At 39.9% G+C, this 16,063-nt stretch overlaps 1 protein-coding gene across 6 annotated transcripts in view; it reads right to left on the reverse strand.

Moving 5' to 3' along the window:
• Window positions 1–7,995: 7,995 nt before the first annotated feature.
• LOC111854822 (uncharacterized) overlaps window positions 7,996–16,063 on the reverse strand; it is a 39,045-nt gene continuing 30,977 nt past the window's right edge. Inside the window, exons 1-5 of one of the 6 annotated variants that reach the window (XM_023833215.2) lie at window positions 15,335–15,674; window positions 13,101–13,275; window positions 12,264–12,926; window positions 9,133–9,450; window positions 7,996–8,674 (exon numbers count right to left, since the gene is read on the reverse strand). In XM_023833215.2, the coding sequence (XP_023688983.2) occupies window positions 8,406–8,674; window positions 9,133–9,450; window positions 12,264–12,926; window positions 13,101–13,269 (1,419 nt within the window). In that variant the 5' untranslated portion in view covers window positions 13,270–13,275; window positions 15,335–15,674 and the 3' untranslated portion in view covers window positions 7,996–8,405. Of the gene's footprint in view, window positions 8,692–9,132; window positions 9,451–12,263; window positions 12,927–13,100; window positions 13,288–15,334; window positions 15,675–16,063 lie in introns of those variants that run through there. The other 5 variants (XM_023833214.2, XM_023833218.2, XM_023833217.2 and 2 more) reach the window with 5 other exon arrangements.

The following is a 16,063-nucleotide window of genomic DNA, read 5'->3' on the forward strand; positions in this document are numbered from 1 at the left end:
CACACATAAACTGGTGCTGAGATCCAAATATCAGCCCTGAGGGCAGAAAGCCACACATTGGGTCACCACGTCACCCCAACATTTTTAAGAGGCACAATGTCACAGTAGGCCTGCGGTCATAGTGGAGTACCACAGGGTTCAATTTTAGGACCACTATTGTTCCTAATTTACATAAATGATATAGACACCAATATACACTCACCTAAAGGATTATTAGGAACACCATACTAATACGGTGTTTGACCCCCTTTCGCCTTCAGAACTGTCTTAATTCTACGTGGCATTGATTCAACAAGGTGCTGAAAGCATTCTTTAGAAATGTTGGCCCATATTGATAGGATAGCATCTTGCAGTTGATGGAGATTTGTGGGATGCACATCCAGGGCATGAAGCTCCCGTTCCACCACATCCCAAAGATGCTCTATTGGGTTGAGATCTGGTGACTGTGGGGGCCATTTTAGTACAGTGAACTCATTGTCATGTTCAAGAAACCAATTTGAAATGATTCGAGCTTTGTGACATGGTGCATTATCCTGCTGGAAGTAGCCATCAGAGGATGGGTACATGGTGGTCATAAAGGGATGGACATGGTCAGAAACAATGCTCAGGCAGGCCACCACCACCAGCCTGCACAGTGGTAACAAGGCATGATGGATCCATGTTCTCATTCTGTTTACGCCAAATTCTGACTCTACCATTTGAATGTCTCAACAGAAATCGAGACTCATCAGACCAGGCAACATTTTTCCAGTCTTCAACTGTCCAATTTTGGTGAGCTCGTGCAAATTGTAGCCTCTTTTTCCTATTTGTAGTGGAGATGAGTGGTACCCGGTGGGGTCTTCTGCTGTTGTAGCCCATCTGCCTCAAGGTTGTGCGTGTTGTGGCTTCACAAATGCTTTGCTGCATACCTCGGTTGCAACGAGTGGTTATTTCAGTCAAAGTTGCTCTTCTATCAGCTTGAATCAGTCGGCCCATTCTCCTCTGACCTCTAGCATCAACAAGGCATTTTCGCCCACAGGACTGCCGCATACTGGATGTTTTTCCCTTTGCACACCATTCTTTGTAAACCCTAGAAATGGTTGTGCGTGAAAATCCCAGTAACTGAGCAGATTGTGAAATACTCAGACCGGCCCGTCTGGCACCAACAACCATGCCACGCTCAAAATTGCTTAAATCACCTTTCTTTCCCATTCTGACATTCAGTTTGGAGTTCAGGAGATTGTCTTGACCAGGACCACACCCCTAAATGCATTGAAGCAACTGCCATGTGATTGATTGATTAGATAATTGCATTAATGAGAAATTGAACAGGTGTTCCTAATAATCCTTTAGGTGAGTGTATACAGTAAACTGGTGAAAACTGCAGATGACACCAAGGTGGGTGGTGTAGCAGATACTGAACTAGCGGCTCAGCAGCTACAGCGGGATCTTGATTTAATTAGTGACTGGGCCGATACCTGGCAGATGAAATTTAACATAGACAAATGTAAGGTACTCCATGTAGGGAGCAGAAATATAAAGTACAGGTATTTTATGGGACCTACTGAAATAAAGGTAGCTGGTTATGAGAAAGACCTGCCTAAGACTTTTGCACTTCTTTACACAGTGTGTAGTCAGAGTATGGAATAGTCTTCCTGATAACATAGTGCAAGCTGAATCCTTGGGTTCCTTTAAATCAGAGCTAGATAAGATTTTAACAACTCTGAGCTATTAGTTAAGTTCTCCCCAAGCAAGCTCGATGGGCCGAATGGCCTCCTCTCGTTTGTATAGTTCTTATGTTCTTAAGTATAATTCTGTCCAACTAACCCAGCCAGCCACATTTAGAACCCTGGCAAGGCAATTAGTCCAGCAACGGCAGCAGAGCCTGTGGGTCTCCCTGTACTCATGCTAATGCTAGTCCACTGCATTAACTGAATATCCTCTACATACAGATTCAGGCTAAAAACTGAATCATTCATGCTAAATACTGCAGTTTTGCTGAAAGCGAACAATATTAATTCAAGGAGAAAAGTCAGTGTTCAAAATAGGGATGTAAGCAATTAATCGATTATCAATTAATTGTCGATAAGAAATTACTCGATTAAAATTAATTAATTGCAATTAATTGTATTTTGAACCCATAATTCCTTGCCAGTCCTCGTGGGACGCACTTGACGCCAGACGTACTTGACGCACACGCGGGAACACAAGCAAACAACAGATAAAACAACAGATAAAAGAGAAACGGTACACAGAGGATGAAGAGGGCAAAACGGAGTGCAGTATGGAGCCACTTCAAGTTGGTCAATGACGACAACGACGCCAAATGCACAATATGTGGAAGTTTTTTCTATTCAGGAATGTATATTTTATGGTGCTGCTATTTATGTTTCCAATGTAGCAGATGAGCAGCGAGAATTTGTTTTCGTTTTAAGTAGTCTTTCTTATATTTTGATATTTTCTATTCAAAATATGTTTGAAATGCTACCAAATGTTATTCCCTGCCCTCAAGTGAGCTCAGAATAAACCTTTGATTAAGGAATATGATTTGCATTTTTTCTTCATATCATATAGAAGATAGCATTCTATGTTACGTATACAGTAGATGGAACCTATTCAGAGGGAAATTCAACTTCTCAGAAAAATTGCCGCTTAGCAATTAATCGATCATCGATCGATAAGATGAAACAACTATTGATTAATGAATTACTCGATAATTTGCATCCCTAGTTCAAAACCTTCTGTTTATTTGGATACTGATGCCTAAACAGATTAAAAAAAAAAAAACGAGGAGGATGTCTGATTTATTTTAACTTAAAAAGTGACAAGTGACAAACTGTGGCAAGAAACACAAGCGTCAACAAATAAGTCACAAATCTGTAACTAAAATGGCTGCAGGGAATGCTATGCTTTAGCTAGAAATGCAAAAGACATTAAGGGGTCAATTCTCCCATGCACTCCAAGTCGAAAAAGTGTGCCAAAGGTACAGAAATGGCAGGAAAAAGTGTGAAATTATTATAGGATATTGGATATTATTATTAATTATTATAGTATAATAATAAGTATAGATACTAATTATTATCAAGTATATTGATAATAATTTATTAGTATAATATCATAGGATATTATTATTATCTCCACTAGTATTATATCCTATTCCTCTTAATAACGGAGGATATACCTCCTCTAGGAGGCTCGAAATCACATGACCTCCACAATAGTGCTGGATATCCAAGGGCGTAGATTTGCTCTGGACATTGGTGGGGACCTATGACTCCACCCCCCCCCCATCCCCTGCCCCACACACCAACCCCGCCACCCCAACTCCGTCCACGGAATGCATGTTTTTTTAATATGCTGCAAAATGCAAAATCACTTTACATTAATACTAGCAATGCTTCGATTGATATTAATCCACTTGAAATGCAATTCATTAAGTTAAATTAAGGAATAGTGTAATGTCAAAGGAATGGAACCACTTAAGGAGTAAATAGTGAGTAAAGTTTTTTTGGGGGCTGGACAATGCCTTTAATAGGCCTCACCTTTGACTCTAACTCTTCCCCTCTGACTGCACTAGTACCTGACAGGATTGCCACCTGATGAAATAGCGTGACAAAAAAGTGAGACATGTCAGTTCAAAACTTTTGCCAAAAACACTAATGAATCACTTACATCCTCAGCCTATCACTCCTCATAATGTTAAATATTAGTATAATCAACATGTATAATACACACACACATATTATATGTTATATATAATCAACATTCAGATTCAGATTCAAACTACAACATGGCTGATCTGCTTCTGTCCCCTAATAAAAAAACATTGAGGGATTCCTTATGAGCATTGACAGAGAATGCCTCAGCCTATTATTGGTAACAATGTTAAATCTCAGGAAGACTAGGTATAATAATATCAAGTCATTGTTCAACATCACCTGTGACCCCTTCTCTCCATCACTGTCTGATACACAGCACAGTTGTTTAGGTTCTGTCACTTGACAAAACAGGATAAACACATGCCATTTAAACAGCAATCATTTTATTTCACTTTTTCTGAGTCTCGAATCAAATTATTAATGTTTGCCAAGTCAGTGAATGCATTTTAAAAACTATTTGTGCGAAGTGGATTGTCTATTGGTGAACTGTCAATAAAATTCTACTCTAGCCATGGCAATATTAGTATGTAGCATATCAATTTCTTTCACAAGACTGATTTCTGACAAATAGTCGTCATTAGATTAGGAGAACTGACAGGGATCATATTTATACTTTTACATTTAGCTGTTTAATCTGCTGTTAGTTTTAAGTCCGTATTCACAGACTATAGCCTGCCCTGCTATAATGAATGTGCGTCAAAGCGGTAAAAAAAAAAACCCCACTAGCATTAACGTTAACTGTTGTCGTTACTTTGATGGACTTTGATGGATTCACTAGCGAACTTGAAGTGACTTACACTTTTCTTTGAAAAAAAGCTCCTTATGTCCAGCTTCTTTTTTTTTGCTGCCGCCAGCCTCACATGTCACCCAACACACCTTCTTGCACGGGGAAAAAAATCCACTGCATTTGGCGCTGCTTGTATCTGAACGCAGCCACAGCCTCTCACATGATAGCAGGGAAATGCACAGCCAATCAAAATGTTCATATGTGTTTTGGGGGCGGGAGGACTCAAGGAGAGAACGTGATTTATCCCTTTCTGCGTGTCTAAGTTAATGTTGACAGCACGATTGTTTTTTTTTTTTAAGTGGATTAAATTATTGGTGGAGACATTTCAATGGTCGGAGGATATTGGTGGGGACACATCCCCTCCGTCCACCCTAAATCTACGCCCCTGTGGATATCTGTGCAACATTGGGAATTTACTTTAATTAAATCAAGGGGAAAGTTAATAAGTCATTTTAAATTGGCTGTTTTAGTCTGAAATTCACATCTCTATGTAACTATATATTATTACAAATATCATAATTTAAGACTAAAATATCATAAAGTCATAATTTTAAAGGAAACGCATGTTCAGCCTTCAGAGTTCTCTTCAGTCGCATCATGTCTGGGCCAGATGGAGATCATGTGATTTCCGGCCCACAGTGGAGATCATGTGTTTTCTGGCCCCACAGTGGAAGTCATGTGATTTCTGGTCTCATATTGAAGGTCATGTGATTTCCAGCCTACAGTGGAAGTCTGTCGCTACCCGGTCTGAACAGATTGATACAGATGAGGTAGCGACAAAGTCTTGCTAGTGGAGGTCGCCCACTGTTCTGCAGCCACACCCTTCTTAGTCACTCACAACACACACACACTGCCCACCATGTTAGTTGCCCAGACCTACAAGCCACACGGTAGGCACACACATGCACACACACATTACAGTAGTACCTCAGAACTCAAATTTAATCCGTTCAGAACTCCAGATCAGCTGTTTCTGGTTGTTGTCATTAGTCCTCTGTATTTCGTCCACGTTTCAGTTTGTTTCCCCAGTCCGGTCATTGTATTGTTTGTCTGCGTTTTGCCTGCCTTACCTGTAATTAAACCCCGTATTCGCCGATACCCTGATGTCTGCACCTTTGTCTCCGTTCCGGCCCTGCTCGGCACAACAATATTATTGTTGTATGAATGGCTTATGATTAATATTAAAATAATGAATAAGAAATCTTTATTTTAAAATGTATTTTATTATATAATAATAATTACTGTTACTGTCTATCATTGTCTAAATGTATTTTTACTATCTAAATATATGTGTTCAGTTAGTGTAAACATGCACGGTGCTATCACAGCGAATGCGAGGCTGAGACTGAAGCTTTACTCTTTGTTTCCGCTGAGAGACGTGCCACGTGACTCATTTCCCCGAGCGTACAAGTTATCTTAGGTCGGCTTCTGAGATTCAGATCAAGCTTTAGGTAATTTTTTTTTTAACTGGTTGGTTCGAGTTCTAATGAGTTCGAGAACTGAGGTACCACTGTATTTACAACATATGACATTAAACAGGCCCTACTATGCATGACATTACTGTACAGCACAATAACAGCACGATGGACACTAACTACACAGAGCTACTTACACTCTTCACACTTGGCAATAGTCCAACATGCCGCCACACTGCCTGGTTGGTATGCCCAGTGGTATATTTACCCCATATTTATTGGTTAGGCATATTTGCTTGTTTACAGAATTGTTCTGAATGAAGACGGTGGAAAGGGTTCATTCTTACACACAATATGGGTTATTCTCAGAAAATAATTATCTAATTTTCTCTAACTTTTAAAATTAGTTTGAAGACAGACTCACATTTTATTATTGTCTAAAATGTCAATTTGATCAGTGGTGGAGTGAAACAATTGACACTACATTTCAGAACAACTGAAGGAATGGAGGAACATCTTATTATACTATATACTGAGTGTCTATCGTGGGTTAGATGCAGTGAAGTTGAAAGATTAAAAACATTAGGCTTAATTTTATTATTATTTGCAATGGTAGTGCCTATTTTGGGAAAATGGTTGAGGAATCATTAAATCAGAGCTATAGATTACATATTTTTATTATATGTAATAAGTAAAGGTAATGTAAATTGCTCTACACAAAAAAGTCGAAGAATTCTCATGTTTGTGCGAATGACCAAACATAAGCATACTAGGGTACTGCGCTGCCTTCATTTTCAAAATAAAAGGGTTTCTATATAGATTTCAATAAGGTTCACAATGTAAATGAAATAGTCCCTGTTCCTTGTTTTGCTTGTTGCCAAAATCATCGAGGGTGTGACCTTCTTTTCTTGCTTGAGGAATTAATTATGCTTCTTGCATGACCGCGCCTTCTTTTTCAGGCTATGTGAGGTGGGCGTGTCCACGCTGATGAGAGGAGGATACACTTAACTAAATGCACTTTTTAAGTGCTTTTTTTTTACTGTGTTTGATGGTAGAATCGACATCTAACTGCTTAAACAGCTTCTCAACAAAACACTTTCCTTCTTGAGATATGCTCTGAACCGCTACAGCACTAAAATAGGAAACTGATTTAATGAGAGTAGTTGGATAAAATAAACCGCAGTGGGTGGCAGTTTCAAACTAGCTATGCTTAGTCTTTAGTTCAGCTACACCATACTCAGAAATGCAAGTGCTGGACCCTCACCCATCCGGCACTGTCACTTTCCTTGGTCCATCAGCAGTTGCCGGTCTGTTTTCTCTTTTCATCTTGTTTGGTCTTGTCTTGCTTCACTGGTCCTATGTATATTATAGGCTGTCATGTCTGGTCTCCCTCGACCCTTGTCTTGTGTGTTCTGCCCTGGTTATGGCGTTGCCTCTCATGCCCAGAGTTGGGGGAGGGTATTGTCATGGTCCGCCTCCGCCTTGTCCCTGATTGGCTAGAACAGTCACTTTGTTCCCAGCCCTCATGTCCTACCTGTTCACCAGTTTCTCATCTGCAAATTCTGTTCCATGTGTATATGTGTCTGCCCTCACTATGTTCCCCAGCTTGGCTACTGTCACTGTGTAAAGTCTGGTGTGCCTCCCAGTAAAGTTTTGGCTCAAAGAGCTGCTATATCTGGATTATGCCTGACATGCTGTTCATGACACTAGATATCTGCCTTTAAGCTTGACTGTACCTTCAGTGGAGCAGCTACCACTATGTTTTTACCTGTTTATGTCTGCCAAATCACATTGTGCGACGGGATTAATGCCTCACACATCTACGAGAAAATGCCATAGGCTGTAAAAGGCATATATTAAAAAAGTAAATTTTAGGATTTTATGAATCATTATTGGATTATGCAAATAAAGATTAATTTGATTCAGAAAATCAATTTTTTAAACCAAGCCCTATTCCACACAGGCCCATAGCCATACATAAATACCTGCCAGATTTCAAACTCGAAACGTGGGTATGTGCCTGATCCCATGTGTAAGGTGTGAGCTAAGAATCATCTGGATAGTGCGTTGAGCTTTAATTGCACTGAGTGCAAAAATAAAAGCGGCAGGCACAAACCATTTCCTGTGCACAACATGAATCTGTACAAACTGAACATGTTTTTTGTTCATAGTTTAATGAACACATACAGCACACTTCTTTTCCCCTGAAATTCCATTCTCTATCCTGTTCTCTGTTCCTAGTTCAATAACAAGGTAAACAAGACAACAAAGTTACATGAGTTTTTTTTGTTGCATAGGCTAGAATGACAGATCATTAACCTATATCAAGAAGTCAGTGTTTTCTTTTCTACGAAGATAAATTCTGAACTAAATTCTGAACTAACCTATATTTTCCATCTGTTGGATGTAGATGGTTAAAATTTAGTTTGAGTCTTTATTATATACTGTATATAGTATAACAGTTGTATCTGTAAAACAGGGTAAGTAACCTACCAGTCATCCTGTAATTTTTATCTAATAAACATTATCGCTAATATGCCTTTTATTGTTGGCAGCCGCTCCCCCTCAGCCCACGTGAGACTCGGTGCTGTGTTTTATCAGGGAGCTCTCCTGGATGAACTTCTCTCCACATGTGGAGCAGCGGTAGGGCCTTGGCTGGCCCCGGGGCGGCCGCGGGGACAGGTATCCCCGACCACTCTCACCAGGTGAATGCGCTGCTATGGAAGGAGGGTGCTTGGAGATCATGTGACGTTCCCAGGTTTGAAGATCGGTGAAGATGATGTGGCATTGAAAGCAACACATTGAACTAGATCCACTTGGTCTGCTCCTACTATCTGAAAGTCATAGAAAACTACAGGGCAGGAATTTTGCTAACTTATCTGTGAAATATTATATTGCTTATACTGACGCTCCTCTACTTATGAAATATCAGACATATGAAGGAAGAGGACTGTAAGTCCAAATTGTGTTTGTTGGGCTCTCATTTCCTGTCCGCAATATCAATTTTTTTTTTCTGCGTGCCAATTCTGCCTAGTATGACTTCTGGCAACTACTCCTGCCGCGCAGCAGTGTAGTGTGCGTACTCCCAGCATCTTAGTTCTTTGTACTTGCGTATACCCTTAAAATGATGTCGAACAACGACTTAAGAACCTTTCAAGTTACGAACAGCCATTCAGAACGTATCTCATTCATAAGTAGAGGAGCGCCTAAATGCATTTTGTACCTGAAAATGTAATAATGTCTAAAATCTATGAATACTAATGTAATATTTTGGAAAAATCATTCAACTTACTGTCAACTATCTGTTTTCTCTCTAAAATCTCAGCATTCCTCTTTATTCCTCTCTCGTCTCTGCTTTCCTGCAGTGATTCATCTAGTCCAGCAGGGATCAGGCTCCATTTGCTGTGTGTGCGCTGGTGTGCAGAAAGAAGGCGTGAGGATGGGAAGGTGCGGTCGCAGACGCAGCAGGCAAACACCGTGTGGCCTTGGAGCTTTTGCTCATAATCAGCCGGATGCTTAAAGCGCAGGTGCCTCTCTGCCGTCTCCGCATCACGGAATGTCATGAAGCAGCGCAAGCATTGGGGAGGCTGAGGAGACTGGAGAGAGTGGGCTGGGGCCCAGAGAGGAACACGGGACATGTGAGAAAAGGGGCGGGGCAAATAACATCAGAGGGTCATGGCCAGTGAGCTGCACGGCTATCTGCTTCTACATTAAAATGGGAGAATACAGGAACAGAAACCTTGAAATATTGAAGGTTAGAGATATGATTAGGCACAAAGCACTCATTAATATGCATGCTAAAAGAAATCAATTGGTCCGCATGGAGTTTCTAGAGGAAAAAAAAAATCAAACCAGTGATTGTTACAAAAAAATTATAGCAGTGAGTTATGAAAGTTACTTGTTTTGTAATTTTATCTCAAAAATAGAGGAGGTACTATCTCCTCTAATTCTGTGGATCAGCCACCACTGATTACAAAGGGATCCATGAAGCACTTAAGTCAAATGCTTAAAAAGTTATGCTCGTTTGAGTTAAGTGTATTCTCCCCTCATCAGCGTGGACACGCCCCCGGCACTTAACCCTTAGAAGGAGGTACGGTCATGCAAGAAGTATAATTAATTCCTCAAGCAAGAAAAGTGGATCACATCCTTGATGATTTTGGCAACAAGCAAAACGAGGAACGTTGTTTAGTCTAATTGATACGCCTGCTAGACATGTTGACAAGGCAGATGTCACTTGCATCCAGCCTAATGGTAATGTGCTTTGTACACTCACCTAAAGGATTATTAGGAACACCTGTTCAATTTCTCATTAATGCAATTATCTAATCAACCAATCACATGGCAGTTGCTTCAATGCATTTAGGGGTGTGGTCCTGGTCAAGACAATCTCCTGAACTCCAAACTGAATGTCAGAATGGGAAAGAAAGGTGATTTAAGCAATTTTGAGCGTAGCATGGTTGTTGGTGCCAGACGGGCCGGTCTGAGTATTTCACAATCTGCTCAGTTACTGGGATTTTCACGCACAACCATTTCTAGGGTTTACAAAGAATGGTGTGCAAAGTGAAAAACATCCAGTATGCGGCAGTCCTGTGGGCGAAAATGCCTTGTTGATGCTAGAGGTCAGAGGAGAATGGGCCGACTGATTGAAGCTGATAGAAGAGCAACTTTGACTGAAATAACCACTCGTTACAACCAAGGTATGCAGCAAAGCATTTGTGAAGCCACAACATGCACAACCTTGAGGCGGATGGGCTACAACAGCAGAAGACCCCACCGGGTACCACTCATCTCCACTACAAATAGGAAAAAGAGGCTACAATTTGCACAAGCTCACCAAAATTGGACAGTTGAAGACTGGATAAATGTTGCCTGGTCTGATGAGTCTCGATTTCTGTTGAGACATTCAAATGGTAGAGTCAGAATTTGGCGTAAACAGAATGAGAACATGGATCCATCATGCCTTGTTACCACTGTGCAGGCTGGTGGTGGTGGTGTAATGGTGTGGGGGATGTTTTCTTGGCACACTTTAGGCCCCTTAGTGCCAATTGGGCATCGTTTAAATGCCACGGCCTACCTGAGCATTGTTTCTGACCATGTCCATCCCTTTATGACCACCATGTACCCATCCTCTGATGGCTACTTCCAGCAGGATAATGCACCATGTCACAAAGCTCGAATCATTTCAAATTGGTTTCTTGAACATGACAATGAGTTTACTGTACTACAATGGCCCCCACAGTCACCAGATCTCAACCCAATAGAGCATCTTTGGGATGTGGTGGAACGGGAGCTTCATGCCCTGGATGTGCATCCCACAAATCTCCATCAACTGCAGGATGCTATCCTATCAATATGGGCCAACATTTCTAAAGAATGCTTTCAGCATCTTGTTGAATCAATGCCACGTAGAATTAAGGCAGTTCTGAAGGCGAAAGGGGGTCAAACACCGTATTAGTATGGTGTTCCTAATAATCCTTTAGGTGAGTGTATATATACTTATATATTTCTATATACTATTGCATTATATAATTTTATGAATTATCCATCCATTTTGGATTGTGACATTGTGACATTTGTTTCTAAATGTATGATACAGGTTAGAAAGCTTTCTGACAACTGGCATATTGCATTTGGCCGTGTAGAGGTGAGTAACTTAATACAGCCCTCCAGAGCGCATGGGGAAAAAATGCAATTAAGCGCACTTAAGTCAGTGGCAGAAGGGTCATTAAGGGTCATTTACATGCAATACGCCCATATTTTGGTGTTTCTCCACCCAAAGCATGCAAATCTCCTAAAACTCCATACTTAAGTCAATGGCAGAATGTGTGCAGCTATGCACTTTTTTTAACTTAAAGACACTCATAACCAATATGTTGTGCCCATTATTAAATAAAATCAAATCACAAATACAATACAATACAAAGACATTTTCATGACACTTATACAATAGATGCCCCAATGAGAGTAACAAATGAATAAACAGGTTAATGAAATATATTCAATTTTAATATTATTTATAAATCCTAAATTACGAACACTATACCAAATCAGTTATGTTATCAATACTTCTACATTATCACTTGAAATTCTTTTCATTTATATAATGCATTTTCACATTACATAGTCTCAAAGTGCTTTACATTACTCCTGCCCTAAGCCCCCAGTGATCAAGCCACAAGTAACAGTAGCAAGAAAAACTTCCTAGAAGAAAGAAACGAGAGTCAAAGGGGGAAACCCATCCTCCACGGGTTGGCAGAGGAAGTCTAAAATAACAAAAATGGAACTGGAAACTCAAAAACACACACACAGACTACAATGTTCAGCTGTTTTACTTACAGTATTCCAGCGACTATCCAAAATGCAGGTTTGGTGAACTAGTAGCTCCAATGTCAAAGGTACCGGAAGTGATGGAAAAGCACTCACCTACCATGCCCTCTGTATCACTGCTCAGGGGCCTTGTGTTTGCCTCACGGTGCTCTATGTCTTTTGCTTCCTCCTGCTTATCTGCTTCCTTACCATGTTGGCTCATCCTGTGGTCCCTCAGAGCTTCCAGGCCATGGAAGGATCGGCAACATTCTCGACATTGCAAGTGTAGTAGGGGGCTGCGCGTATGGGACCGCCGGTGGGTGGCCAGCTTTCGGAGCGTCTTTAAAGTCCGGCCACACACCCCGCAGACGTACTGCGATTGTCCGACATGACTCTGCTTGTGCATTATGAAGGCAGTGGGCCTCAAAAATCGATCACCACACACGGGGCAGCAAAACTCCAACTTTGTGCCATCTCCGTCCTCTGTACCTATTATGCCAGTACAGCAGTGGCCAGTGAGCTCCCAGGAGGAGCTAAAGCAGCGCTGGCACAGGCGACAATGCCTCGAGTCAGTACCTCGGTCATCTTCCACTGTCTCAGGACCTCGGTCATCTTCCACTGTCTCAGGACCTCGGTCATCTTCCACTGTCTCAGGAGCCCACTCCTCCTCTTCACAAACCCTCTTCCTCTTCTTTACCTTTTTTGCTTTGTTCACATCTTCCAGAGTGCTTGGATTATCATTTGTAGGTTGAAAGTTTGTGATATGGGGCTGGGCACATCCTGGAAAAGGGAAGTGACAATATGCAAGATGAAGTCATGATTCATAAAAATCCAGTATGGGACTGAATTACTGCAGTGTTCAATGAACAGGGTTATACTAAACACAATTACTTGACCAGAAGGAAACACAGACACATCCTAAGTGCACCTGTGCCCATTGTATTGGGTACAAACCATAACACTTCCTCTCTCCTGCGTGCTCCTCCTTCTCCTGCTTGGTGACGAATAGTGGAGACTCTTGAAAATCTTCCAGCAAATCTTCACGCTCCTCCTCTTCTTTCTTGATGACGATGTCTATACCATCAAGATGGGAAGGTCCTCCTTTCCCAGAAAGAGGCTCCATTACAGTCTGTGATAGAGACTAGAAGTTTCAATGTAAAGATTAAGAACATATGAACTAAATTCGTTTTTATAAAACAATTTTAAAAATGACAAAAGTTGTTAAAATGTTTACATTATATTTATAATATAGGATGCATGTGAACATACAATATATCAAAAAAGTAATTTATGCATTATGTCTATTATATGCATTGATTCTAATTGTGTGTCTTGAAATGTATAAGATTAGAGTGTTTTAGAACCAACTGATTACTCCTTATCGTGAGCAAGCATATCAAAGCATTAGTGATTTTCATTTCGCTGGAGTGTTTGAGAATGAGCCATGTGAGCTTCCATCTGACTTAATCAAATCCAGCTGCTTATGGATGATAATGAAGGCAAAGTGCATAGAATCAGGAGACAGGCAAATTGGAAGGCTTCCTTGTAGTCTAATGAAAGTATCCTGAATTATGTGGTCCTCTATCATTTATTCACTTTTTGCAAATTGAGCTAGTTTCTGATTCTATGTTCTACATTTCATACCAACCACATAATTTCATAGGGCAACTTTTCTCCACAAGAACTGTTTTGGTTGTGATCACTTCACTTCAGCCTTGCATGCGGTTGACCTTGTAGTTTAACAACACTGTTTCATGGCAGAATGTAACAAGTAATAGCCTTGTGCACAGAAGTAAAATGTAAACAAACTCAAGTATGTTGATAAGGCTATAGAACACAGCTAAGTTATACTCTGCTATAAAAATTATCAAAGAGTTGATGAAGGGAAATTTAAGTTAAACAAATACATTTTTGGAGCTAAACAAAATGGGATAGCTCTTTTATTCTGCATAATTAATTAAACTTTAAAAATACCTGAATTGTCATATTTAATAAGTGCACACTTTACTTGGGAAATTAACTGAAATTAATAAGCAGCCAGGAAAAATATAGATGAAATTAAGTTCTTTCCACGAAAGCACTTACAACAGGTCTCCTGTTAATCATTAGATCAGAACAGCAATAGCCTTTTTTTTTTAGAAAACCATAGTAAAACAGATGCCCTCAGGACAAAAATGTGAAAAACACAAGAACAAGGTCTATTGTAAACTTATTATTAATATTAATATTCACAATTGCATTTTTATTTATAACCATAAAAATAAAACCTTACTTTACAGTTAAAGTATTTTATTATATAGAATATTCAGACATTACAACAACGTTCTTTTCAAGCACTGGTGACAGTCAGTTCAAGATTTGACAATAACTTACACCTCCGCCAAAATAAATCCCCAAATGTTCATGAAACTACCCTGATTTTAAATCAAATAAGGGATTTATTTGCGTCTTTAAAATGATATAGCCTACTAAGACCTCATGCAAAACCAAGATACCGCGACCGTCAATTAAACAGAAGGCAAACAACAAACGGGTGTACCCTTTGCGCTTCCCATCGCCCATTGCCAGCGGTATGTTCTGGTTAAAGTATACTTCTTTTTTCCACAGAAAACATTTACCTTTCAATTTTGTAAAAACCAAGATAACCTGAGTAATAGGCCTATAGATCATTTTATATATCAGCATGCTGTCAAATCCCATTTAACACAATCTTCAGCGAAAGGATAAATTATGAAGGATATTTTGGGTAATTTTCGTGAAAACGCCAGTCTGCTCACATTCTCCAGTTTTTTTTTAATTAATTTATTTTTTACGTCAATTCATCCTTAAAACCCACCATTAAAAAGTGGAGGAATTACTCATTGGCGTTTATTAAATATTAATTGATATAATGCAGAGAAATACGGTGGAAATTTCCGTTTTCTGTCGTCCTTTATCGGTGGGCCAGCACCGCTGTATAAATATGACCACATGGCTTGTAGTCATAAATAAGCATTTTACTTGTACTTCTACATAAAACACACGTACAGTATATACCATTAAAATGGTCTGTCTCCACAATTGTTATGATTAATAAAAATATATAATAAAAACAATCCATTGCGTGTAAACGTGTTTGCATTCGTGATTCATGTAATACAAACAGGCGGACGATATTTTAGCAATAGCCGTTTTAACTAATTTCTTACAAAACAATTGCTGGTCTTGATGCGCTCCTCTGGTTGAATATATACTTCATCCGAAGGGTGGAATTGGCGGAAGGGTGGACGAGATGAATATTCGGGATCTGTTCATCTGCATCAACATACAATAAAGCCATTGCCCTCTTACCCAATAGGCACCGGAAAATCGACGCTTTCTGTGCCCTTTTAAGGTGGCCCTATTTTCTTCCGGGCAGCACCGCGGCTCATCTGCACGCAGCCAGCGTTTTTTGGTACACGGTGTGTGGATACTCTGAATATCCCGCAGTTGTACGTTTTTCTTTATAATTCATAAGCTCTGTATGTTCAGGTCAGCACTAAGCGTGGATATGCGTATTATGAAACTAGCTGACTGAGTGTTTCACGATAAGTATTGTGCTACCTTAGGAAAAATCACGCCCTATTTTAATAGGATATGCTCTGGATCTTGTCAACGCTACTTATTTAAGCGATTTAAAAAGGAATGGATGCATGTCATCTCATGCCCGTACCGTCATGCAGACTACACTTAGACATTATTTTTCTCATAAGTGTCAGCAGGCACTGACAATTAGGGTGAAGTAATCCACAAATATGTTTGTGCATGCATGTGTATGTGTGTGTGTGTCTATATATATATATATATATATATATATATATATATATATATATATATATATATATATATGCAACATGCAAGATCATACACAAAGGCAGGGGTGGGGAACCTGACCCATG

The sequence above is a fragment of the Paramormyrops kingsleyae genome, chromosome 9, assembly GCF_048594095.1.
Source record: "Paramormyrops kingsleyae isolate MSU_618 chromosome 9, PKINGS_0.4, whole genome shotgun sequence".
NCBI classification, from domain to species: domain Eukaryota; kingdom Metazoa; phylum Chordata; class Actinopteri; order Osteoglossiformes; family Mormyridae; genus Paramormyrops; species Paramormyrops kingsleyae.